Raw genomic sequence first — 27,047 nt, 5'->3', positions numbered from 1 at the left:
TATAATTTTTATTTATTTTGAATAAAGACTCTTTTACCTCGTACATTTGTCTTCGAACTTTTATTCTTAGATATAACCTTCCCTTCTGACCACAGGGCTAGAGTCTACTTGGGCACTGTCTCGCACACAAGGTGTGGAGATATTCCGCCGACCACTTCCGCCAGAATGTTTCCGTGATTTTGACTACGGAATGCCACCGATTCAACGAGGATTCGCGTAAATCGAGAGTAGACAATTCTGGGGGCGAAAGAAGAGCGCGACCGGTTAAAAAATGGCCCGGAGTCAAAACGGCGAGTGAGTCGAGATCGTCATGAAGACGTAAAATTGGACGGGAGTTGAGGCAGGCCTCGACCCGAGAGAGTAACGTAGCCATCTCTTCAAAATTAGGTACAAAGACCCCGATAGAACGTTTCAGATGATGCTTCATGCTTTTGACTGCACTTTCCCATAAACCTCCCCAGTGTGGGGTCGCGACTGGAATGAATTTCCATTCAATTCCGCCGATAGGCTCTGTGTCATTTAGACGCGCGGTTTCTAGGGAAGCGTTAAATGCGCGGGTGAGTTCCGCGTCGGCTCCTTGGAAGTTGAGACCATTATCCGAATACATGGTGGAGGGTTTTCCACGCCGAGCTATGAATCGTGATAATGCAGCGAGGAAGGCCTCGGTGTCTAGTCTGGAGACGAGTTCTAGATGTACCGCCCGAGTAGCTAAACACACGAACACGGACACGTAGCACTTGATCGACTTAGTGGTGCAACCGTGATGTAGTTTAATCAGAAAGGGTCCGGCGTAGTCTACTCCGGTGTGTTCGAAGGCAAAGCTGCGAGAAACACGAGCCGAGGGTAATGACCCCCCATGAGTTGGGGCCCAAGTGTTGCGCGTTCGCGGACGCAGAAAGTACATTTGTGAATGACCGACTTGACTAGATTACAGGCATTCACAACCCAAAACTTCTGCCGCAGGGTAGCCAAGATGAGCTGAAGTCCACCATGGAGAGTGTCTAGATGTGCTTGCCGAATCAGAAGATTGGCAAAATGACAATCCGGAATAATCACTGGATGTTTTGTGTCTTCCGGAATATTGGTGTTTCGCAAGCGGCCTCCAACGCGCAAAATACCGTGGGAATCGAGTACCGGTTATAACGAGGGAAGTTTCGATCGCGACGGAATTCGCTCCCCCCAATTCGAAGCTTAGATTTCGGACGAGAAGTGAATTCGTTGGATAATTTTTACCAATATCTCAATTGAGTCGCGAATTTCGGACACCGACAGAAAACAGTCCTTCTGGGTGCTTAGTTTCCTACTCCTAGCTACAAAGCGAAGAACGTAGGCCATGATCCGAACGAGTCTATGAGTCTATGCCATGAGGAGAACTTGTCCAGAAACCAACACTGCTCGACACCCACGTGAACGTTCAGTGCGGTCTTCCGACTCTCCTCATCGGCTTCATAGACTGTGACCTGAGTTTCGGGATGCTTCCGGAGGAATTCGGGCCCGTGCCACCAGAGGGAGTCCTCAATAAGCTGTTTGGCACTGATTTCCCGGGAACAGAGATCCGCGGGATTCAGTTTGGTATTTACATAATGCCAGCGTGCCTCTGGCAGTTGGGTTTGAATAGAGGAGACGCGATTGGCCACGAACGTTTTCCAGTGGACGGGCTGTTTCGCGATCCAGGCGAACGTGAATTGTGAGTCTGAACAACACAAGATCTCGTCACATGTTCCCGCAAGGCTTTGCCTAACGTGTACTAACAGCTTGAACAGTAGGGCAGCTGCAACTAATTCAAGACGTGGTATCGACGTAGTCTTAATAGGCGCGACTTTGGTTTTCAACATTACGAGATGTACTGAAGTATGGCCATCTGCAGTAGAGAAGCGCTCATACACGACGGCTCCGTAAGCAAGTTCTGACGCGTTGCAAAAACCGATCAAGTCGCGTTTTATGGTAAGCGGGGATTGTCCCGTCCATCGGGGAATCTGTAGATTCTGTAAATCGCGTAATTGATCGTAGCATTTAAGCCATTGAGTCCGAACAGGTTCAGGAATCTCCTCATCCCATGACACTTTCAGCAACCAAGTAGACTGCATCAATTGTTTCAGGATTATAATCACTGGAGATATCCATCCCAACGGATCATAAATTTTCGCGTTTTCAGACAATAAAACGCGCTTAGTTAGGGTAGATATCGGCGACGAAGAAACTAAGAAACGGAAATTGTCAGTCCCATGTTCCCAAGAAATACCCAGAACTTTACTTGATTCCGAATGATCCTCAAAAACCGTATGAGTTGCCGAAGATTCAGTCGGGGAAGTCCCCGATTGATTAAATGCCCACTTGCTCAAGGAGAAGCCCCTTTTCGCTAGTAAGTTGATGGTCTGTTCTCGGACAACGTGAAGTTGATTCAGATCATCAGCCCCGAAAAGAATATCATCCACGTAGGTGGAATTTAACAATATATCTTGGGCTAACTGAAAGTCCGGTCCGTCGCGGTAAGCTAACTCGCGTAAAACGCGTGAGGATAAAAATGGCGCAGGCCCCGTGCCGTACGTCACTGTATTTAGCTAATACGCCTGAATTTCTCCAGAATCCGACTTCCAGATTATATTCTGAAATTTGCGATCTTCCGGGCGCACTAATATCTGTCGAAACATCTTTACTATGTCGGTTGCCCCTACATATTGGAAGGATCGCCAATTCATGAGTATGCGGGTGATGTCCTGCTGCAGCTTTGGACCTATAAGTAACGTGTCGTTTAACACTAGGTTTACGGGACCCGTCAATTTGACGGATTTCATACTTTGTAAATGAAACACGCAAAAAACCATAGCATTAATCTTAACTATTTTGCATCGTAAATTTATAATTTCATTAAAAGAGTTTATACGCACAATTATTATTTTCCTAAGCTTTATAAATTTTGAAAATTGTATCTTGTATACCTATTTCTACGGAACCCGTCAATTTGACGGGTTAGCTGATTACGTCAACAATCCTTATATATTTGCTTCGCTTGTAAAATTATACCTCCAATAGCAAATATAAGATTCAGTATAGTCGCTGCAGTGACAGTGGTAAGAACATTTTTCGAAGACAGTGTGCAAAAGTTTTGGTTATTGTAGTCACCCGCTTATTGTAAGTTTTTAGAATAGGGTAATTGAATTTTGCACGGTATTTTTTACTTTCACCGATCACCCTTTTCTAGCAATCATGATTAGAAACACGCGATATAATAAGAAATTGACAAAAATTACCAACATCAATGAGGATTGTTCTGAGGTGTCCTACGAAGAAGATCAATATGAATTAGGTGAAAGTGATGATTACAGTAAAGATTCTGAATCCACTGAAACTGCAGAAATGGAAGGATCTTCGGATAGTGAAGAGGAAAACCTCTTCAATATACGTCGTAACAAGAAAAGGAGGCGGATTATTTCTAGTTCTGACACCGAGGATGAGAGGACGAGTATTCCAAGTACATCCAGAGATGTAATGGAAGAAATTGAAATTGCAGTTGACGGGACACGGTGGGTGAGACTGAAAGCAGGGAAATCTAGGGGTAGGCCGTCCGTTCATACTATATTCAAGGATATCGTAGGGCCTACTGGTTACACAAAAAGAAATATTATGTCGGGTTGTGTAACTAGTGCTTTTGAATTGATAATTGACGCTCACATTATGAAACATATAAAAGACTGCACCGAAACCGAGGCACGTCGAGTTTTGAAGAACGACTGGAGAATTACAGTTTCCGAATTACGTAGTTTTCTAGCAATACTATATGCCCGGGGCGCGTACGGAGTAAGAGCATTGAAAGTATCTTATCTATGGTCCAAAAAATGGGGACCTTCTTTTTTCCGAGATACAATGACCAGAGATAGATTTATGCAAATTCTAAGATTTATACGCTTTGATAAAAGAACCGAACGATCCGAAAGGTTACAAACCGATAAATTTGCACTCATTTCTGAAGTATGGAACAGATTTATAAGTAACAGCCAGGCTTGTTATAAACCACATCAAAATATCACAGTGGATGAACAACTGTTTCCAACTAAAGCCCGTTGCAGATTTACACAATACATGCCAAATAAGCCGTATAAATTTGGCATTAAGTTTTGGTTAGCGGTTGACGTTAAATCAAAATATATTTTGAATGGTTTCCCTTATTTGGGAAAAGATGACACTCGATGCTCAAATTCGTTGGGCCAGTTTGTAACGTTGAAATTAGCCGAACCGTATTTACATCGAGGAAGAAATATCACGACCGACAATTTTTTTACAAGCATCCCGCTGGCCAAAAAATTGCTTGAACTAAAGACAACTTTGGTTGGGACCATCCGCTCGAACAAGAGAGAACTACCAAAACCAGCGAAAGAAACAAAGGACAAAATGCCGTTATTTTCATCAAATTTATATAAATCAGACAACTGCACGCTTACTGTATATAAAAGTAAACCGAAAATAAAAGTTCTTCTTCTAAGCACCAAGCATAGAAATATACAGATAGAAAACAATAGAAAATGTGTTCCAGAAACTATTACATTTTATAATAAAACAAAGTTTGGTGTCGATGTCGCGGACCAGATGGCACGCAAATATAGTGTGAAAGCAGGGTGTTTTCGATGGCCTCTCCAAGTTTTTTATAATATTTTAGATTTGGCAGCGATAAACGCGTGGATATTGTACAAAGAGTGTACCGGATCGAAAATATCCAGAAAGGAGTTTATATTTTCTTTAGCCGATGAATTAGCTGGAAAAAACAAGGAGAACGTTCGTCACAGTTCAGACGTTTCAGATCGGTCACCTTCAACATCGGGAGTGCGAAAAAGTTGCCAAGTGGGCTACTGTAATAAAAATAGAAGCAGTAATTGCTGTATGTATTGTAAAAATATCGTATGCGGAAAATGCACAAAAGAAATTCAATACGTATGTAAAAAATGTCCTCGATAAATATGATTATGTAGCCTTTATATTATTGTTATCATTTTCGTAATAACTTAACAAAAAATTTGACTTATTAGTATTTTATTTTTACGTGAAGCCTTATATTGTTAAACTCAGATTTAGTTTGAATAAATTGATTTTTTAAAAATAAATATGTATTTTCATCCACCCGTCAATTTGACGGATGCTCGTAGAGATAGGTATATAAGAAACGCCCGTAAACCTAGTGTTAATGTAACTCCAGTAGAAGTTTTTGAAGACGCGTTAACACCACACGGATTTTCTCGGTCTGATTCACGGTCCGGAAGACAGCGTGATGAGGAAGAAAGACACGGAAATCAGTGTTGATCTGTATAGGTGACATGTGTCCCAATGTTTGATACTCTTGAAGAAACTGAGCGTAACTCTCGGCTTGAGCTGGAGACTTCTTCAAACGTTGAGATATACGAGACAGCGTTTTTTACGCAGCGCGGAATGAAGAACCTAATCTAGATTTGTCCTCCTCGGAACGAAAGGGAAGCGCGACCATGAATCGACCCGAAGGAGTGCGAGAAACATTATTTACAAAGTGCTGTTCACAGAGGGATTCCTCTGCGGACATAGGCTCTACTTGGGGTACTTCTTCAAGTTCCCAAAAATCACGAAGAGTCTGTTCTAAACTGAAGCAGTAATGAACTGCAATTCGTTTGGGCTGAGTGACACCAGGGAAGACCCCGGTGACTACCTAACCGAGCATAGTCTTATAAGTCGTTAATAAACGATCAGGGGAGTTAATTAGTGAACCATCCGCTAATGCCGAGAAGTAATCAGCCCCTAGAAGAACGTTGAAGGGAGCAGATTTGGAAACGAAGCTGTCCGCTAATTCTATTTCCCGGAGCAATGGAAACGATTCAGGAGAATACGTAGGCAGCGTATAATTTGTGATTTCAGGCAAAATCGCCACCGTGGCGTCTAAAGAAGCACCTCGTAAGAAGAGAGAATGCAAGGTAATTTTAGCTTCTGCTCGAACTTTCTGAGCTGGAACCGAAGATACTCCATAAATGCTGACACTGATCCGTTTACGAGGAACGCGTAATTGTTGGGCCAAGTTTTCGGACATGAATGAAGTTTCCGCTCCTGGGTCCACCAGGCCTCGGATTATGAATGAAGAACCATCATAGGCCTCAACTCTGGCTGCGAAGGTCGCAAGTAATACCGACCGAGTGTCCGAAGCACTTAAATGTGCAGAAGAACAAGAAGCTATAGGTTCAGAGTCTGGAGTGGATGAAGGAGTGGGGGTAGTCCCCCCTGACTTTCTCCCCCCGGTACTTGAATTTTCGAAATGTAACACAGTGTGATGTAGCTTGCTACCTTTACTACATCGCGAAGATGAGGAACAATTATTGCCATTATGCCCAGACTTTAGACAATTGATACATAAGTTATGTGAGAGCGCGAATTTGGAGCGAGCATGTGGTGTTAGTGCAAGGAAGTCCTTGCATTGATACAAAAAGTGGTTGCTGCCACACTGCGCACATCTAGAAATTTCGACGCTAACAGCATGAGATTTTAAGGATTTCACCGGTTCCTTTTTTGTACTCTTAACTTTAGTCCCAATGGACCGAAGTGTATTGATATGACGAGTTAGAAAATCGGCGAATTGAGCGTACGTAAGATATTCCTTGTTGCTCCCCAAAGCGTCCTCCCAATCTAACCGCAGGATATTATCCAATTTATTCTTTAAGAAATGGACAATAAGTGGATCCCAAGAATCGACTCCGTATCCCATAGTTCTCAGCGCGTTGAGTGCGACTGTAACCGATTCGCGAACTTCTTTCAACGTTTTTAAGTCATCTCTACGCATTATTCCGATCCGGGCAATTTGATCCAAGAAGATGTCGGTGATTAACCGTTTGTCAGTGTAACGAGTTACCAACGCACCCCAAGAAATTTCGTAATTTTCGGAAGTAATGGCAAGTGATTTAATAACGGACGCGGCTTCGCCTTGTAAACAGGACTTAAGATAATGAAACTTTTCCCTTCCAGCCACAGAAGGCTTATCATGGACAAGGGACCGGAAGGCTTCATTGAATGAGTTCCACTCAGTATAATCGCCAGAGAATTTTGGTAAATCAATAACCGGAAGTCGAATGTGGTTCATTTCTCCCGTTGGAGCAGCGGGACCTGATGCCGGTACTGCGCCATTCTCTCGGAGGTCATCTAAATGTCCCAGAATAAATTCTTCCGCGTCGCTGTGAGCATCATTGGCCGATTGATACCAGTTTTCGGTCACGTACTCCATTTTAGCCAATTCAGACGGTTTAGTATGCGTCGTGATCTTAACGTGAGTTTTATGCAACACCTTAAGCCACTTTTCTGCCGCAGTTAGCCCATCCTCTAAGAATGGAAGAGTAAAATTGTTAACTCCACGTTTTTTGATATTAACAACTAACTGAACGAATTCATCCCGAATAACGGGTACGTAGTTGATCGCCTCTAACAATTCCCCTGAGCTAGTCATTTTGAAATTCTATTCCAGAACAAAACCACACCTTTAAACACAGTCCGGAAAACCGACTTAGTAACACTGATGCACCTTAACGTTTTTTGCCGGATATTCGGCTCGAAGGACCAGAAATTTGTGCGTAGCAGTGTCCAAGACGGCTCCAAACCTGTGGTCGGGTGGGAAGGTTTTCTTTTGAAATAAAAGTTTCAAACGCAATTTAAATACGAGAAGGAATGTTTATTCCAATAAATAATATATACAAAAATTTACAAAATATATACAAAGAACCGCGAGACTTAAATATATCGAATTCCTAGTGAATTTGCGCCCGTCAAATTCTAGGGAATTTCTTTCGCAGAAGATTCCCAAGCACTCTAGGACCAAAAATTCCCTAGGAAGGTACGCGGACTACAGAGCTCCTTGACCGGACAATTTCCCTGGGGTATTCTCCAGTAAAATCCCCAGCCACAGGAGGAAGCAAAGGTGGAGAAGTGGTTTGGGGAAGGGGAAGTCCCCTTATCCTTCAGCCTCCTTCTCCACGAGCTCTAGTGGCTCCGAGCCACCCCAACCCCTAGGGTGAGTGTACCCCACCCCACTACCCGACTTTTGCGAGAGCGCTGGATTCAAGGGTAGGGAACACTGTGTCCGAAAGAGTCCACGGAGGCAGTGTGGTAGGGGAAGGAGAGGGTTGAATTTCTCCCGGGAAGTCCCCGGAGAAATCTCCCTTAGGAGGGAGGAGATTGCCGCAAAGGAGAAGTCCCCTCTTGGAAGGCGGTGGGTGGTTGGGTCTTATACTTACCAAAAGGATCTACCCAGAAGAGTTCGCCGGTGGAGGCGCTCGTTGTGGCCTGGTGGAGGCGCTGGTGCCGTGGAGGCTCAAAAGATGCCGTTGAGGCGGGTTGCCGAGTAGGCGGTGATGCCGGAAGGCGCAAAAATGGCTAGCGGTGCTGACTGCTGCTGCTGCTAGCGGGTTTGGGCTGCGATGGGTCCTTATCAAGGACCCATCTATATAATTTCGCGGCACGAAACTTGCCAGCGAGAGAGCTGCTTGAGTCGCTGGCCACTTAGCGGCCAGGCGCGCAAGTTGTACCGCTGCTGCGACGTGCCAAGGCCAGTAAACGCGCAAGCGCGCCGCGGCGTAAGATAGGGAGAGAGAGAGATAGAGCGACTAGACGCGGTAGGTCCAGCCGTCTACTCTGAACGCAAGAGAGATGGGAGATGTAACAGGAAAATGCGGAGTCTACTTCTCGACATTTTCTGCTCCTCCCGATCTCGAACACAAATAAAAAATTAAGTTGGGGGGTACCAAAAATCGGTCAAACTATTATCTTTCTAATAAGTGAAAGAACAATACTGCAATGTTTCGACTCGATATTCGTATCGCTGCAGCAATTGCATAGGCTAAAGAGCTTAATAGGTGTTTTTTTCACTGTTAAGATATCGAAAAAAAATCAGCAGGTTAGTGTTCGAAAAATTAAACAAATCTTTGCCTTTTTAATAAACTATAAAAGATTAATGCAATATTCGCAGCAAATATTTGTTTTACTATCTCATATTGAAGATTTAGCCTACGTACTACTACTTTATTCCTTTTTGCAACATTACTAAAACTCCAAAAAAAAAGATTTTTTTTTCTAAATTTATGGAAACACTCTTTCTTCATTCTAATGAAACGCGTAATAAATTTATGAAATTATTGAATTATTATTGTTTTTCGATTTCTTATAATGATCCAAACACCCACCATCGATTCGTCTCTGGCGCTCTTCGTCTGGCTGCTAGCTCTAGCTACTAGTTTCAGCCTTGTCGATTAATCAACTTTTTGTTCCCAGCGCTTACCGGACGGTAGCCGATTAATCTACTTTTATCCCCAGTTTCCCGAATATTGCTTAGCACTAATATCATTAAAATAAAAGATTTAACTAAATTTTGTTATCCTATAATAACTTGAAGCGTACAATTTTTTCAGAGCTTCAGAAAAGCGCATATATTTCAGCACGACAGTCTAAACCGAAACCGAGCTAGTGTCCCAGACAACATGCGGCTGAGTGGCCGGTGAGAAGGAAATAGGATTCTCAAGCGGCTACCGGTTGGTAAAGTGTTAATAAAGAAAGAGAATCGCTTTTCGATTGATTTTTGGTAGTTTTAAATTGAAAAACAAAAAAATTCTCAGTATCTTTTTAGAAATCGTATCAACCCTGATAGCAATTGCTAAGTTCTTTCTATTCTTTCGGGAATGTAATATTTAAATAAATATAAAGGAAATAAATCTTTATTTGATTTTCAATTTATTACAATTAAATATGTAAGGTATAATTAATATAGAAATAATTATCCGATCTATGCAGTATTTGGACTCATTTTCATCGTAAAAATAGAAGCAGTACCTTCACAATAATTTAAAAAATGGTTAATTAACAAAGTAAAAATTTTAAATTTGTGTTAGCTCTTGGAGTAATAGATATAATCAATTTGCTTTTATTTATGGCCTGCGGTTTATTACACTAGGGCCTAGGCTCGATCCTAGTTCAGATAGACCGCTTGATAGGGAAGCCTTCTCCACTTGGAAATAGAGTCCTTTAATACCTTTGTTGATATGTTAGACAGAATATATTTCCAGGAGTGTACTAGCTTCTGTTGTTTATCGAAAGGGAAGTGTCAACGAAAGTAACAATAAAGTAAGTTTTCCGTTGAATCGAAGCCCTGATTTATCGGTTTATAATTGATTTATCTCAGCAATTATGCTTTCACGGATGTTATAGTATAGGATTTTTCTATTTAATTTGTCCTCTAGGATTTGTGGCTATAGTTGAAAATATCATTGCTGATAGACCCTACATAGCTATTTATTCCTAAATTATAAGTTTAAAAAAATAAACTCGATAAACTATATTTTGTAAAGGAAAATAGACCGCACCTTTAAGCAGAATCTGGAAATTGTAATTGTTTAAGGTTTATTCCTACACTCAATAAATGATACTTCAAACGATAGAATGCACTGCATAATTACTATTACACGAGATTTGCATTAAAAGTTTAAGCGGATTAAGGGAAACCCGTATACCGACATTACAGAACAAAGCTCTTGCCAAACGCAGCTCCCTCATTTCTTAACCGATTTACAAGTTTATACACCTTTTTGAAAACACCAGAAGCAAATCTAGGGCTTCACGTTGGTTGATTTTTGAAAAAATGAGAAACTAACAAAAATGTTAAAAAAAATTAAATTCGAAAAATTGGCCAACGTGAAGCTCTAGATCTCCTTCTGGCGTTTTCAAAAAGGTGTATAAACTTGTAAATTGGTTAAGAAATGAGGGAGCTGCGTTTGGCAAGAGTTTTGCTCTGTAATGTCGGTATACGGATTCGCCTTAAGCAATTTTCTATAAAAATTATAGAGAGAGAGAGAGAGAGATCTTATCCAAATTTTGCGAAGATTCTCGTTCAACTTGAAGTTTCAAATCTATATTTTAATGTTAAGAATGTTGAATCAATCATCCAGAAAAGAAGTTTAAATATAGCACTCTTGTAACACGTATCCTTATGAGCTATATGATGTAAGAATATATTGTGTGTGTTTGAATATATAAATATTGTTTGTAATAATAGGAAAAGTCACTATAAATCTTTTACGTAGACAAGGTTAGTTTAAAATAATTAGCAAATTATTTGACATATGAGGAAGATATCGGAAATAGGAGAACAAAAATCACAATGCAGTGTTCCCATCAGTTACTTCGGCTTGCTATGTCCACTAGCTCTTATTTACGATTTATTCATCACTAACCTTTCTTTTCATATAAAGAATAACAGTTTTCTCAAAACCTTTTATTCCATTTAAACAGATTTAATAATATAAGTTATATAACTGTGTGTTTGTGCCCTCTATAGGGTTCCAAATTAGTACGGTATTATAAGATTAATTTGATTAACATTTAAAACAATGAATGGACATTTGATACTAAAAGTGATAAGAAAAAAGTATAGCAATTTCTTAATATCTTTTATATAATTATTAATTTAAGGCAGTAACGTGACTTTCAAAACACATTTCGTGTGAAACTTATTTTGATAATTAACTTTCTTAATAGTAACTTAACCGATCTCTTTTTAAAAGCATACCTTTCGTACTTACCGTTTGACTTGTAATTTTAATGTATATTAAAAGTGAAGCTAGCTCCAAGTCTTCACTGTAATTATTCTTTAACGGAATACTTCTATAACCAGGTCTTAAACATCGAATCTGGAATTTAAAACTGATAAATAATTCATATAGTTGTTTAAAGAAAAGAATAAAATTGCGTATATACAGGATAAGTAGCTTGACCAATAAAATTACTATCACCAAACATATCTTCTCCTTGCACTATAAATCTTATAAGGGCAAAATGTGGATTAAGAATTTCAAATTCACAATGTTCATTCCACATTGGATTGAATCCATTATCAGCTGTAAATAAATTGCATTAGTACAAAAGTAACTATTAAAATGCGTGTTTATTATAAATCTTATTACTAATAAGTTTATAATGCATACTTATAGTTTTGGTTGTTAATTTAATTCCTGCATCGAAATCTGCGCCAACAATCTCCACTTCTATAAAAGGACTTGCCGTACTTTTTCCTGATCTGACTAAATGTCTCGCTCCAATAATTTTTAAGTATATTTTGTACGAATCTACTCCTTGTAAAGTATTTTTATCATAGGGGCTAAAATTATCAGAAAACATGAATTCAGGTTTTAGAAGATAGCCACAATTTCCGTTCTCTCTGAATTTTGCATAATTTAGTTGCATTGCTTTATCTCCAGTTTGATAATTTAGAGCAACCATTTGAGAGCCAGAATTCCACATTGCTATCGGATTGTAGTTAGATGAATCTATACGCTGACCTTTCGGATAAACTCTACTAAATTGTATCTGAAATGAACAATAAGTATGTAAGTTAAAATTGTAAAAAGTCTTCAAAGAATAATATTTTATATATTCTGTACCTGATGATATTTAAGGAAAAATTTATTTTCTTGTTGGCACATTAATTTCTCTGCTTTGGTCTCTGGAAAGCTGCTCATTTCATTGAATATAAATCCTTTGCTTCTAATTCGGTCTATGTTAAATGCTACAGATCTACAATATACTATAAGGTTCGACAACTCTTTTGCTATTCTCCAAGCACGCTCGATTTCTTTGTGTTGATTTTCCTAAACATATTAAATGCAACAAAATTATTTATCATAATTACTTTCCAGAATATTATCAAGATTATATTTATTGAGTTACTAAGGATGCAAGAGAGTCAGGTTGAGCGTAATAATAGAAAATCGTACCGCTTCTACCTATTATCAGTTACTATACTGAGAAAAAAAAATTATCGACACTAAGAGGTTGAGTTGCGACGTGTTTTCCTAGCGAGGATAAGTCGCTGAAAACAGTCCGGTTCATTTGACTGAGAGGGATCAAAATAATGTGGAGAAGCTCAAAGTTTATTAGATAAAAACAGTTTTATTATTCTAAATAAATGTAAGAAATATTTACAGAGTTTTTCTACAGTGTTTTTATAACCTTAATTTATTTATGTTTGTGTAGTTTTGTGTCGGTCTGCCGCTGCAGGTATGTTCGTAAATGTACTTAATCGCTACGTTGTTTACAAAATCGCCCGCTGGCGGCACGTCGGTCGGTAACCACAACGGAGGGGCTTCGAATTTGTGACGGTAGGCGACGTGGCGGTCGGTAACCTCACGGAGGGGCCCGGTACATGGCAATTTAGAGGTCTAACCCATTAGCTGTAAGAAAATGGCTGTTAGTGCTGAAAACAAAATGGCCGTTGGTCCGGAAAACTTCTGGATGCGGCCGGTTAGCATGGCATAGGCTTAGGAATGGTTAAGGGTGTTCTACCCCAAAATGATTTTCATAAGATTGTTTAAATTTTAATTGAAATGGGTTAAATATAACAATATTGACACGATAGTCAAATCTGAGATTGATGACACGTTTCTAGCTAGAGAAATTCAATATCAATGTTATCACTTTTACTATGGAACATATAGGAGATTCTGCTAAAAAGACAACATTTTTACTAATATTAGATAAACAGTTCTTTAGATTTTGTTAAAAAATAAATGCTTTACGGATTATACTTGTTAACAGCACATAAAAAAAAATGAAAAATAAGACACGTACTGTTGCCGAGAAAATTCAAATCAAAGTTTTATTGTTACACGATAAACGTGAAAGTTAGTAAATATGGCAGCGTCGCATATGCGCGCGCAACTGCGGTACATATATTTACTAGTAATGAGGGAGAATATATATTTTCAAATTATTATTGTACTTAAATTTGTATATCTACATTTTGAATGATATGTTTTAATTGTGGATGCGAAAAATAATAGGATAAGTAGTACAATATAAAGATCGAAAAACATGTGTTCATCTTCCCATGTTGCCGTTATTACAAAAACCTTAAGTTGCATCCACAACTTCACTATACGCGTTAAGCCATTCGCCGGTGCGAATAGTACCTTTGGGGTAGAACATCCTTAATATGATGCGGAGAACTCCTGCATTTGGATAGGCTCGGAGAACTCCTGAACAAAGGATTTGGAATACGCGGAGAACTCCTGCGTAGGATAAGTTGAGAGTTGTATCTGGAAGCTCCTGGATACGGAATGCTTCTGTCGACTCGACATCGGTGTTATACGGGTGGAACGTTAACGCCGCACTCCCTTTAAACGGGTTTTTCCTGAGACTTTTCTAAGGAAAACGTCGTTGGCCGTTTTAAAAACTAGCCACTGGTTAAGGAGATATTAAAGATTAAATTTTGTATGCAATTATTGATTTTACATATGATTGCAGTAGTATTGGTATGTACGTGTGGCAAGTGCAAGTATAAGAGAGAAGTTGCTGCTATGACGTTTCACTCTCCCCTTTTATTGATTTTTTCAGAATCGTTGGGAAGTTTCTGCCGGTTAGCTGTTTTGCTTTTTTATTGGTTAGCTGGGAATTTTGAGATTTAATTCGCGTTCTCGCGCAGAAACTAACGCGTACGCGCACTTTACCTACGGAGAATCTTGGTTAACTGTTATTGTGTGCGTCCCCATACCATTTAATTTCCGATGCCAAATAATTAATGGGCAAATCGAGATAATGCAAATTAAATTCTATGAGGATTGAACACTTTAAACCAAGACTATGCTCCAGTCAATGAGCGCTCAGTTTTGCATATCTGTCGATCATTGACTGTAAGCCAGAAAAAGAAGCTATAGGCGAATAGTCGCGTCGTTGACGGTTAGCCTAAAAAATGAAAAGATTGCGTAATCAAATGTTTATTAACCTGATTTTATGGAACAACATCAAGGATGGGCAGCATTGTAAATGTGCTCCATATGGCCACCTTCAGCATCGATGCATGTCCTTGCTCTTCGGAGAAGATTTGCTTGGACAGTGGCTACCATCTCAGGTGTGATCTCCGTGATAGCCACATCCAATCGCGCTGCAAGTTCTCCCTGATCCCGCATTAGATGTCTTCCCGTGTAGACCTTTTCTTTCAAGGCCCCCCAAAAGAAGAAATCTAATGGATCCAGATCAGGTGATTTAGCAGACCAAGGGATGGGACCACCACGGCCGATCCATTCGCCGGGAAACTTGCGGTGCAGCACGCCTTTCGCAGTGGGCGCGTTATGCGAAGCTGCTCCGTCGTGCTGGAAACACATTTTCTGCCGTCAATCTAGATGGTAGGATGCACGGTCCAATCTGTAAACAATTCACAATGAACTTTAGTTGCAAGCATTATTAGCATTTAAGAAACGTGAATAAGTGTTAGAAACTTACCAAATATTTCCCGACGATGCCTGTCCAGAGATTTACCGACCATTTATATTGAGATTTCTGTTCTCTTATTACATGTGGGTTACTCTCAGACCAGTGATGGTCGTTTCGCATGTTTATAACACCATTTTTGTCAAACATGCTTTCGTCAGAAAATAAGATACAATTTATGAAATCGTTATCCTCTCCATGTTTTGCGAGAAGCAGCGGCAAAACTGCAAGCGGTTCCCATAATCTCTGGTCAATAATTCTTGTACACTCGTGTACTTATAGGGGTGCATCGATTCGCCATGGAGCACTCGCAGCACCGTGGTGTGATTGCTGCCTAAATCTCTGGCTACGGCTCGTGTGCTGGTCCTCGGCCTCTCCCGGAACTCGCGCAGTACACTCTCCTCAAAGGCAGGAGCGCGTTATGTTCTCTGCTTGCCGTTTGTCACTATAATTTGGCGCCAAACTGCCCGTGTCCCTCAAGCGCTGCACAACCGTCTTGATGACATTTTTGTCCGGGTGTCGCCGATTGGGGAACTTTTCCGCGTACACCCTCGCAGCCACGGTAGCCGAAGCATTGTTTTGTCAGTATAACTGGAGCATATCACAGTATCCAATGTTGCTGTAACTCATTTTTCACTAAATTTACGGTTGAAAAACGGAGAAAACGATGCACACTTATATCGACAAACTGGTAATAGTTTTTTCAGTTGCTAATAACAACCCTTAGCGGTGCGAAAGTAGCCCTTGCTAAATAAAAAGTGGGTGGTTGTTATTAGCAACTGAAAAAACTATTACCAGTTTGTCGATATAAGTGTGCATCGTTTTCTCCGTTTTTCAACCGTAAATTTAGTGAAAAATGAGTTACAGCAACATTGAATACTGTGATATGCTCCAATTATACTGGCAGAACAATACTTCGGCTACCGTGGCTGCGAGGGTGTACGCGGAAAAGTTCCCCAATCGGCGACACCCGGACAAAAATGTCATCAAGACGGTTGTGCAGCGCTTGAGGGACACGGGCAGTTTGGCGCCAAATTATAGTGACAAACGGCAAGCAGAGAATATAACGCGCTCCTGCCTTTGAGGAGAGGGTGCTGCGCGAGTTCCGGGAGAGGCCGAGGACCAGCACACGAGCCGTAGGCAGAGATTTAGGCAGCAATCACACCACGGTGCTGCGAGTGCTCCATGGCGAATCGATGCACCCCTACAAGTACACGAGTGTACAAGAATTATTGCCCAGTGATTATGGGAACCGCTTGCAGTTTTGCCGCTGCTTCTCGCAAAACATGGAGAGGATAACGATTTCATAAATTGTATCTTATTCTCTGACGAAAGCATGTTTGACAAAAATGGTGTTATAAACATGCGAAACGACCATCATTGGTCTGAGAGTAACCCACATGTAATAAGAAAACAGAAATCTCAATACAAATGGTCGATAAATCTCTGGGCAGGCATCGTCGGGAAATATTTGGTAAGTTTCTAACACTTATTCACGTTTCTTAAATGCTAATAATGCTTGCAACTAAAGTTCATTGTGAATTGTTTACAGATTGGACCATGCATCCTACCATCTCGATTGACGGGAGACATTTATGCCGAATTCCTAGAGAATCAGCTTCCAGACCTTCTGGAAAATATTCCTCTAGAAATTCGGCAGAAAATGTGTTTCCAGCACGACGGAGCAGCTCCGCATAACGCGCCCATTGCGAAAGGCGTGCTGCACCGCAAGTTTCCCGGCGAATGGATCGGCCGTGGTGGTCCCATCCCTTGGTCTGCTAAATCTCCAGATCTGGATCCATTAGATTTCTTCTTTTGGGGGGCCTTGAAAGAAAAGGTCTACACGGGAGGACATCTAATGCGGGATCAGGGAGAACTAGCAGCGCGATTAGATGTGGCTATCACGGAGATCACACCTGAGATGGTAGCCACTGTCCAAGCAAATCTTCTCCGACGAGTAAGGGCGTTCATCGATGCTGAAGGTGGCCATATGGAGCACATTTACAATGCTGCCCATCCTTGAAGTTGTTCCATAAAATCAGGTAAATAAACATTTGATTACGCAATCTTTTCATTTTTTAGGCTAACCGTCAAAGACGCGACTATTCAGCTCTAGCTTCTTTTTCTCGCTTACAGTCAACGATCGACAGATACGCACAACTGAGCGCTCATTGACTGGAGCATAGTCTTGGTTTAAAGGGTTTTCAATCCTCATAGAATTTAATTTGCATTATCTCGATTTGCCCATTAATTATTTGGCATCGGAAATTAAATGGTATGGGGACGCGCACAATAACAGTTAACCAAGATTCTCGTAGGTAAATTGCGCGTACGCGTCAGTTTCTGCGCGAGAACGCGAATTAAATCTCAAAATTTCCAGCTAACTAATAAAAAAGCAAAACAGCTAACCGGCAGAAACTTCCCAACGATTCTGAACAAATCAATAAAAGGGGAGAGTGAAACGTCATAGCAGCAACTTCTCTCTTATACTTGCACTTGCTACACGTACAATGACCGGCAGAAATGGCGTCCCTTGATGCGTTTAGTAACTGCGTTTTAGGATCCTTCACTGTATACTCTATTCTGCTAGGCGGAGATAGGGGAATGGAACGCGATAACTATAGTAGTTAGTTTATCTCGCTCTAAATGCGTGAGTGCGAGAGAGAGAGCTTTATACGGCATAGCAGGGCAAGCCAGGCGTCCCGAGGCTTATTTCTATCTGTGCCATTGCCTATGGCTATCTCTCTCGCTCGGTAAGAATCATTCGTCCGTCCTTGTTTAGGTCAGTTCTACGCCAATGGATACTCTCTAAAGAAGATTTTCTCAGGCGACACCATTGAAGACTGCGATTACAGCGGGGATTTTAAAATACTGTGCACCTGTCACTGTCAAACGTCAGTATGAAAGATTATTGTCGCTTACAGCGTTTGGTGCAATTAACATTATAAGTCTGGATTATTATGTGATATTCTGTAATGCACAAAAACAAATGCCGAAGAAGCGAGCTCCTGCTCATATGGATTAGATTACAAAAAAAGCATAAATATAACATTGTATATTTTAAGGTTTGCAAAGATATGTTTGGAGGCAGTAGCAATGCTTCCAAATAATTAACCAAAAGAAAAGATAATAATGCTTTTAAAACGAAAAAAAAATATCTCCCGCGGGACTCGAACCACCGACAAAAGCGCTTTAACTAATCTTCGAGGCAAGCGACCTAGCCATTGAGCCACGAACTCTTCATGACCATTGATCAAGATTTCTTCAATGTAAATGATATTTTAAACTGAAGGATATTGAGATATATTATTATCAATGTGTAACGATTATAAAAATATTTCTCTAATAATAATTAGTTAAGTGTGCGCGTTTAGGATATTATTCTATACATGTTAAAATTTAAAAGAAATAACTCTTCTTAGTCTGATTAATAAACGAGTGAATTTTATTAATTAAAATTATGTTATATTTACAAGAAAAGTTACATAAGTGGAAACCAGTATATTCTTATATTTAAATGAGTTTCTTCTATAATGCCAATAACTTATTGGTTTAAAAAATTAAAAGTAAATTAACATATGTATATATATATGTGCATTACAGAATATCACATAATAATCCAGACTTATAATGTTAATTGCACCAAACGCTGTAAGCGACAATAATCTTTCATACTGACGTTTGACAGTGACAGGTGCACAGTATTTTAAAATCCCCGCTGTAATCGCAGTCTTCAATGGTGTCGCCTGAGAAAATCTTCTTTAGAGAGTATCCATTGGCGTAGAACTGACCTAAACAAGGACGGACGAATGATTCTTACCGAGCGAGAGAGATAGCCATAGGCAATGGCACAGATAGAAATAAGCCTCGGGACGCCTGGCTTGCCCTGCTATGCCGTATAAAGCTCCCTCTCTCGCACTCACGCATTTAGAGCGAGATAAACTAACTACTATAGTTATCGCGTTCCATTCCCCTATCTCCGCCTAGCAGAATAGAGTATACAGTGAAGGATCCTAAAATGCGGTTCCTAAACGCATTAAGGGACGCCATTTCTGCCGGTCATTGTACATACCAATACTACTGCAATCATATGTAAAATCAATAATTGCATACAAAATTTAATCTTTAATATCTCCTTAACCAGTGGCTAGATTTTAAAACGGCCAACGGCGTTTTCCTTAGAAAAGTCTCAGAAATAACGCGTTTAAAGAAAGTGCTGCGTTAACTTTCCACCCTGTATACTCGGTCGAGCCGCCGGAGCGGGCGGAAGAGGCGCTCCGAGCGGCCGTTTGATAAGATGGGGAGGTAAACGTTGAGAACCCTATACCCTGCGCACGCTATAGTATAGGCCGCAGTATCAGCAAATACGCCAAAGCCTTCTCTACTACGCGGTATTTTAAGTGGGGATAGCGGTGGAGCGAGCGTTTCGTTATATCTCCCCCCTCCTTGCAGACCGATGAATTGTTGGCGTCGGTGGTTATAATCCACTCTTCTCTGATTTACCAGTTAGTAGGGCCCCCTTGTCCAATTTTTCTTTGCCCTAAAGAATTTGTTTTGGCGGTACGGCGACGGCAGGTACCCCTAGGGAATTTGGCCTGTTGGCGGGCTCGCGGTGAGCTGTCACCTCGTCACATCTATCTGGCGTTATAAATGGATGTTTTCAGGCTTTCCAGCCTCTTCCTGAACATGTAGATTAACTTTGTGGAATATCTATCGCGCGGAATAAGATTCCGCGCTATAAAAATAACTCACTACTTCAGGTTTTTAGGCCTGTAGTAGGAGTGTATGTGCGGTCCTTGTCGTCGCAGAATCCAGATCCCCGTATTCGTCTAGACGCGGAAACAAGCCTTTCTATGCTGCAACTGTCGCATATCTCGACACGATGTCCGATCTCCTCCGGGATCCCGACAACGGAGCGTTCCCAAGGGAGCTGGATCTCCGTGACGGGAACCGGAGATGACACCGGTCTCGAAAACGGCAGCTGAGCCGGAGCGGGAATCGGGGGAACCCTCTGGACGGGTTTGGTGCTCGTTGGAGCCGGTTTCTTCTGCCGTTTAGACCGGATTGGCGGATTCAGAACTTTAAATATATCCTCAAACGACCCCAAAGGAGTTGCAAGCAGCATGGCGACCAGTTCGGCCTCAATCTCCCTGATGGGAGAGAGTCTCGAGGGTACTGGAGCTATTATCTCGGCAAAGATAGCGTCGATGTCCAGCTTCAGCACCTCGGGGTCGCCCGACCTGGTGGCAAGTGGACTCGCGGGTTCTGGCGTGGGTGCTGGCGCGGGTGCGGGGACCGGCGCGGGCGAGGCGCTAGGTCGATAGAGCGGGTGGAGGCGTGGAGTCCTTCCGCTTTGCGGCCAAGCACGCCATGATCGAGGCCCAGCTGACTAGATGATGGGCGGGAATGGTCACTTTCGGCAGGCGGTAACGCGGAGGGTGTCAAAGGATGGAGACAAGCCGTCTCTCTTGACTCCTAACGTCGAGGCTTGTGGCGGTACGTGAGGGAAGGCGTCGAGCGCATGTCGAGCTGAACGGTGCTGGTCCATTATCGACCAGGCAATGCTTTTTGGAGCCTGCATGAGGCCTTATATATCCTATTTCCGTGTTATGGGAACGATGCGCCATCCCCTCCACCTGCATTTCCGTGCAAGATTTTAACTCCTTTACGTGATGATTCCCTATAGATAATCCATCTATATTCTGGAATCTAAAAATGACAAGTGATTTTGCTGCCACCACGATGTAAGGGCCGGATTATCGGGGAGTTAATTTGCCAGCATAGTTCCTAGACGCGCCCGATAGATAGTGCTCGCGTTTCATCACTAGGTCGCCTAGTTGAGGGCGCCACACTTGACGACGGAAGTCGTAGTCAGGGATGCCAGATTCCAGCTATTAGCAACGAAAATGAAGTTAGCCGTTAGTCAGCAGCACTATCGAGAATTTGAAGGAAAGGGGTACACAGCTATGCCTAGTCAGCATAGGTGTGATTAGGACTTCGGGCAACTTCGGCTTTAGAAGAAGAGCGACTACAGCTAACCAACATATTTTTACATGTCATCCGTGTGAAGTGATGCTGCGTTTACCCAAAACCTCGTAGGAAATTAAAATCCTTTTCATACATTAGTTTTTAATTTTTATAAAATGCTTATATGTAGCCATTAATTAATTAGATTTGGTAATAAATACAAAAAAACGCTCTTATTATAACAAATAATGACTTGAGGTATATTAAGCTCAATGTTTTTATATTAACCTGCTAACAAATGCATTTTTTATTTATTATTGAGTCCAATATGTTAATGGCTATTCAAAGAAAATCCCTTATAATGAAAAAAAAGTTTTAACTCTGTCAAGACTCGAACCCTTGCCCGCCGCGTGACATAATGGCAAACTTAGCGTCTGCGCTACAGCGATCACTTGCTGTATCAAAAGCAAAACAGCCTTTTAAAGACTGACTACAATTCTTTCATTAACTAGTCATAAACGATCAAGAATTAACTGCAATAATAAATACATTTATTTACACAGCATTATTGCACTAAATTTATTATGTTTTTAATTTGAAGCATACATATAGCATGAAGATACGATAGTTTAACGGGAATCCGTATACCGACATTACAGAGCGAAAACTATTTCGCATGCAGCGTCGTTATTTGTTGACGGATCGTAAAGTTATTTCAGGTTTTTGGAAATGCCAGAAGCATATCTACTAACTTACGTTAGGAAAATTAACAAAAAATGAAAAAAAATTTTTGTTTAAAAAAATATATTAACATTATTGAGAAACAACAATTAAATCGCAAAATCCCCCAACGTACTTTACTAGATGATGTTCATATGTTTCTAAAAAGTTCACATAAATGCAAATCCGTCAAGAAATGACGATGCTGCATGCGAAATAAATAATGGAAGAATTTCGTGTTGGCGACTTCCCGAACACGAAATTCTTCCATTATTTATTTCGCATGCAGCATCGTCATTTCTTGACGGATTTGCATTTATGTGAACTTTTTAGAAACATATGAACATCATCTAGTAAAGTACGTTGGGGGATTTTGCGATTTAATTGTTGTTTCTCAATAATGTTAATATATTTTTTTAAACAAAAATTTTTTTTCATTTTTTGTTAATTTTCCTAACGTAAGTTAGTAGATAAGCTTCTGGCATTTCCAAAAACCTGTAATAACTTTACAATCCGTCAAAAAATGACGACGCTGCATGCAAAATAGTTTTCGCCCTGTAATGTCGGTATACGGATTCCCGTTAAGGGCGTTCGTACAATATTCTAAATATAAAACTATTCATACGCTCAATTATCATAAATCAATTAAGTAATCTTATAATATATGTTACGTGTAGTCGTATAAATTTTGGTAATTGAGCGTATGAAATTTTTGTATTTAGAGTACTGCATGAACACCCTTAAATTGTCGTATCTTCATGCAAATGAATGCTACAAATTAAAAACGTAATAAATTTAGTGTAATAATGCTGTGTAAATAAATGTATTTATTATTGCTGCTAATTTTTGATCGTTTATGAGGAGTTAATGAAAGAATTGTAGTCAATATATAAATGGCTGTTATGCTTTTTGTACAGCAAGTAAGCGCCGTAACGCAAACGGTAAGGTTGCCGTTTTGTCACGCGGTGGGCTCGAGTTCGAGTCTTGATGAAGTTTAAACTTTTTTTTTCATTATGAGGGATTTCTTTTTAATAGCCATTAACTTATTGGACTCAATAATGAATAAAAAAATGCATTTGTTAGCAGGTTAATATAAAAACATTGAGTTTAATATACCTGAACTCATTATTTGTTACAATAAGAACGCATTTTTTGTATTTATTACCAAATCGAATTAATTAATGGCTACATATATGCATTTTATAAGCATTGAAAACTAATTTAGGAAAAGGATTTTTATTTCCTTCTAGCTTTTGGGTAAACGCGGCATAACTTTATAGGGATGACACGTAAAAATGTGTTAGTTAGCGGTCGTCGCTCTTCTTCTAAAGCCGAAGTTGCGCGAAGTCTTCATCACATCTATGCTGACTAGGCATAGCTGCATGTGTACACTCCGGAAAATATATTCTCTCCAACATATTAATAAAGGTTTTAAGAGACCTTACTTCTCAAGCGGTAAACGCTTCCCTCACCAAGCGGCCTACCTGTACTAGCATCGAGCTTAGGGTAATAAACCGCAGGCCAAAAATAAAGGCAAATCAATTATACCTGTTACTCCAAATGCTAATACAAATCTTAAATTTTTACATTGTTAATTAAACATTTTTTAAATTGTTATTAAGGTGTTGCTTACATTTTTATGAAAAAAATGAGCCTAAACACGGCATAAATCGAATAATTACTTCTATGTTAATTATATTTAACAGTTTTCATTCCATTAAACTCTAATAATAAATCAGATTTATGTTACTGTAATGCTACACAAATAATATTTATTTTGAACCATTCTGAAGTCTTTCCTGCAGTTAGGATAGGACTTGGAAATGTATACATAAATTTTTTAAATACACTTGTAAATAAAACTTTTATTTATCATGCATTAATTTGTGTATTACAATACATATTTTCGATTTGCACTCTACATAAAAGATTTGTCATTTTATAAATTACTTAGTCACAATATATTGTAACGTTGCGTTCCCGCAGCGTTACAATAGCTGCCATCTAGCGCTTTGCTAAATCTCAAGCGTTAGATAGGCGGGTCGCGTGCGAAATAGGGAGTTATCAACCAATAAGTATTGATCTAGGATCGATAACTTGTCGGTTCCCTAGTGTCGGGCGATGGGTGTAGCGGGGCAGCGGCGGGACAAGCGCAGAGCAGTGTTGCCAGAAAGTAGATCGTCGGTCTGCAGAATTTCCCTCTCCACTTACAACCACAGATGCAGGCTCATTTGCGTAAACCATCCCCACTTCTACCGCTGCTCGATGGTCACGAACACAAGTAGAAACGTCCGTACATGTGTCGACTGGCTTCGCTCGCTCTCGGCTATCCTCGAATTAAACAGAGAGCGGAGATACTCTCTCGGACCTCTCTGTCTTTCTCGCTGTTAGCGTCTATCAGAAGATTAGAGGCAACATCTTTCCGCTTCGCTTTACCGAAAATCTACCAATATTCGATGTTATTTACATTTGCTGCCAAATGCCTTTATACATGATTTTCAGCATAATTATTTATAAGCATTGACTTATTTAAATCAATAATAAATTAAGGAAATGCGTATTTGATATGTAATGATTATTTTAACTACAATTTCATCGTTATATTTCGCTTATTTCCGTAAAAGTTGCATTTCATTAATTTATTATTGATTTTAGTAAGTCAATTTTCATTAAAAGAAAATATAATCTTAAAAAAAAATTACTCGGCAGGAATCGAACCCGGACCCACGAATCACCACGCGGTTACCTTACCGCCTAGACCACGAGGCTTCTTCGGTGCACCGTAAACAAAAAGTCTTCTTAAAGACTTGAAATTTTCCTTTGAAGCGTATAAATAAACGAGCAACCGACAGCTTTATTCATTATTATTCTGTCATAATGGTACAAAAATTAAAGAATAATTATATATTGAATAGTTTTCAAAAGCTTTTCCAATAGCCGAGAACGGAAACTACGAGCTTTGATTATTTATCTTTGTTCTTGGCTATTGGAAAAGCTTTTGAAAACTATTCAATGTATAATTATTCTTTAATTTTTGTACCATTATGACAGAATAATAATGAATAAAGCTGTCGGTTGCTCGTTTATTTATACGCTTAAAAAAAAATTTCAAGTCTTTCAGAAGACTTTTTGTTTACGGTGCACCGAAGAAGCCTCGTGGTCTAGGCGGTAAGGTAACCGCGTGGCGATTCGTGGGTCCGGGTTTGATTCCTGCCGAGTACTTTTTTTTTAAGATTCAATTTTTTTGTAATGACCATTGACTTACTAAAATCAATAATAAATTAATGAAATGCAGCTTTTACGGAAATAAGCGAAATATAACGATGAAATTGTAGTTAAAATAATTATTATATATCAAATACGCATTTCCTTAATTTATTATTGATTTAAATAAGTCAATGCTTATAAATAAATATGCTGAAAATCATGTATAAAGGCATTTGGCTGCAAATGTAAATAACATCGAATATTGGTAGATTTTCGGTAAAGCGAAGCGGAAATATTTTGCCTCGAATCTTCTGATAGACGTTTACAGCGAGAAAGACAGAGAGGTCCGAGAGAGTAGCTCCGCTCTCTGTTTAATTCGAGGATAGCCGAGAGCGAGCGAAGCCAGTCGACACATGTACTGACGTTTCTACTTGTGTTTGTGACCATCGAGCAGCGGTAGAAGTGGGGATGGTTCACGCAAACGAGCCTGCATCTGTGGTTGTAAGTGGAGGGGGAAATTCGGCAGACCGACGGTCTACTTTCTGGCAACACTGGCGCAGAGCCTTACTGCTTCCGCGAACTCCCCCGACATACGTAGTTAGGAGGTCTTAGGTGACATTCAGAGTGCCGAATTGTGCCCCGCCGCCGATATTTCGCGACAGAGCAGCAGCCGCCGCAGATAGAAAAATACGTAATATTACCGTGAAATGCGACGACTGCCACCCTGCCGCAACCCATTTCGGACAGCGGAGCTTTCCAGCCCTAAGGGCCAGCAATGCGCCTCCAGGGAGAAAGGAGAGAGCGAGAGATAGCGAGAGATAGCGAGAGAGAGAGAAGAGAGCCAGCCCTTGCAAGCCGAAGTAAGGGTGATTATTCGTATCGTGTCAAAGTCCTGTATCGTCCCGAGGTGTGCTAGGGCTTTAGGGCTCGTAGCACCGATCGGTTTTATAGGTAACCGCTGGCCCTGCTCACCTGTCACGGGTAAGCGGACAACCTAGCGGAGTGGTCAGTCCGTCGGACCTGCAACGAACATCATATTGTGTAAAAGCGCGAATTAGTAAAAGTGTTCGCGATTACTTCGAATTGTTGTGAGTTTGACCTTTGACAGGATCGTTCTCTTGAGACGGTTCAAGGCCGCGGACTTAGTACAATTATTATGAGGATTCGCGACCTTAGACTACCCAAACCTAAACAATCCGGGTCGTGTTGTGATCAGGGGGCGGAAACTCTCATATACACAGTTCACCCGTAATGCGTTAGTTCCTCCAGATTTTCGAGTGGTGCGATGGCGCTGCGATTGATAACTGTGGCGTCGCCAAGTGCCAGATCTATGAAACGTAGTTTTGACGCACTTATTTGGGGCCAAAACTCCATTGCGCGGGGCTTTGCCTTTTAGCAATCAAGAGCAGACGTACTTTTTTACCGGGTCTTATTTTTGTAAAAAAAAAAACGCGGGAAACTGAATCAATAGTGATAGTTTTGTGTGCAGAAAAGAAAGAAAAACAACTGGATAAAACACTTTCACTATTACATATTCATTTTTTCAGTAAAAAAAGTGTGAAGTTTTGTGTAAACTGTTGGTTAGGTTAATTGAGTTCAAATATCTTTAACTTTTTCATTTATCGATATTTTATATACAAGTAGTTATATAAACAAATTTTATTTTTTCTTAGGAAACACTAACAGTTGCAATTGGAAAAAGTTGTTGTGTTTTGGGATGTCCTTCGAGGTGGGATGCACCGCAACATACTTTCTCAAAAGCAGCTGCAAGATTTGCTGAATGGAAGAAATGTATATATTCTTCAAAAATAGCACATTTAGATGATGATGGTCTAAAAAAATGTGTTGTGTGCTACAGACACTTTCAAGAATCTGACTACGAAGAAACACACACAAACAGAAAAAACTAA

General features: G+C 40.3%; 1 protein-coding gene across 5 annotated transcripts in view; it reads right to left on the bottom strand.

The window, feature by feature from the left end:
- Positions 1 to 27,047, bottom strand: part of sl (small wing phospholipase C gamma 1) — a 467,203-nt gene that overhangs the window by 127,603 nt on the left and 312,553 nt on the right. For 3 of the 5 annotated variants that reach the window (XR_010823023.1, XM_066731397.1, XM_066731396.1), the window contains exons 15-18: positions 12,420 to 12,626; positions 11,964 to 12,345; positions 11,737 to 11,876; positions 11,562 to 11,669 (exon numbers count right to left, since the gene is read on the bottom strand). Coding sequence is in view for 4 of the 5 variants with exons in the window: in XM_066731397.1 (XP_066587494.1) it covers positions 11,562 to 11,669; positions 11,737 to 11,876; positions 11,964 to 12,345; positions 12,420 to 12,626 (837 nt within the window). In the remaining variant the exon portion in view is untranslated. Of the gene's footprint in view, positions 1 to 9,769; positions 10,360 to 11,561; positions 11,670 to 11,736; positions 11,877 to 11,963; positions 12,346 to 12,419; positions 12,627 to 27,047 lie in introns of those variants that run through there. The other 2 variants (XM_066731395.1, XM_066731398.1) reach the window with 1 other exon arrangement.

This window comes from Prorops nasuta, unplaced genomic scaffold (genome assembly GCF_024137725.1).
Source record: "Prorops nasuta isolate Cenicafe-Biocafe unplaced genomic scaffold, Cenicafe_Pnas_1.2 PNAS00009, whole genome shotgun sequence".
Taxonomy (NCBI): domain Eukaryota; kingdom Metazoa; phylum Arthropoda; class Insecta; order Hymenoptera; family Bethylidae; genus Prorops; species Prorops nasuta.
This window is presented reverse-complemented; position numbering and strand designations above follow the sequence as displayed.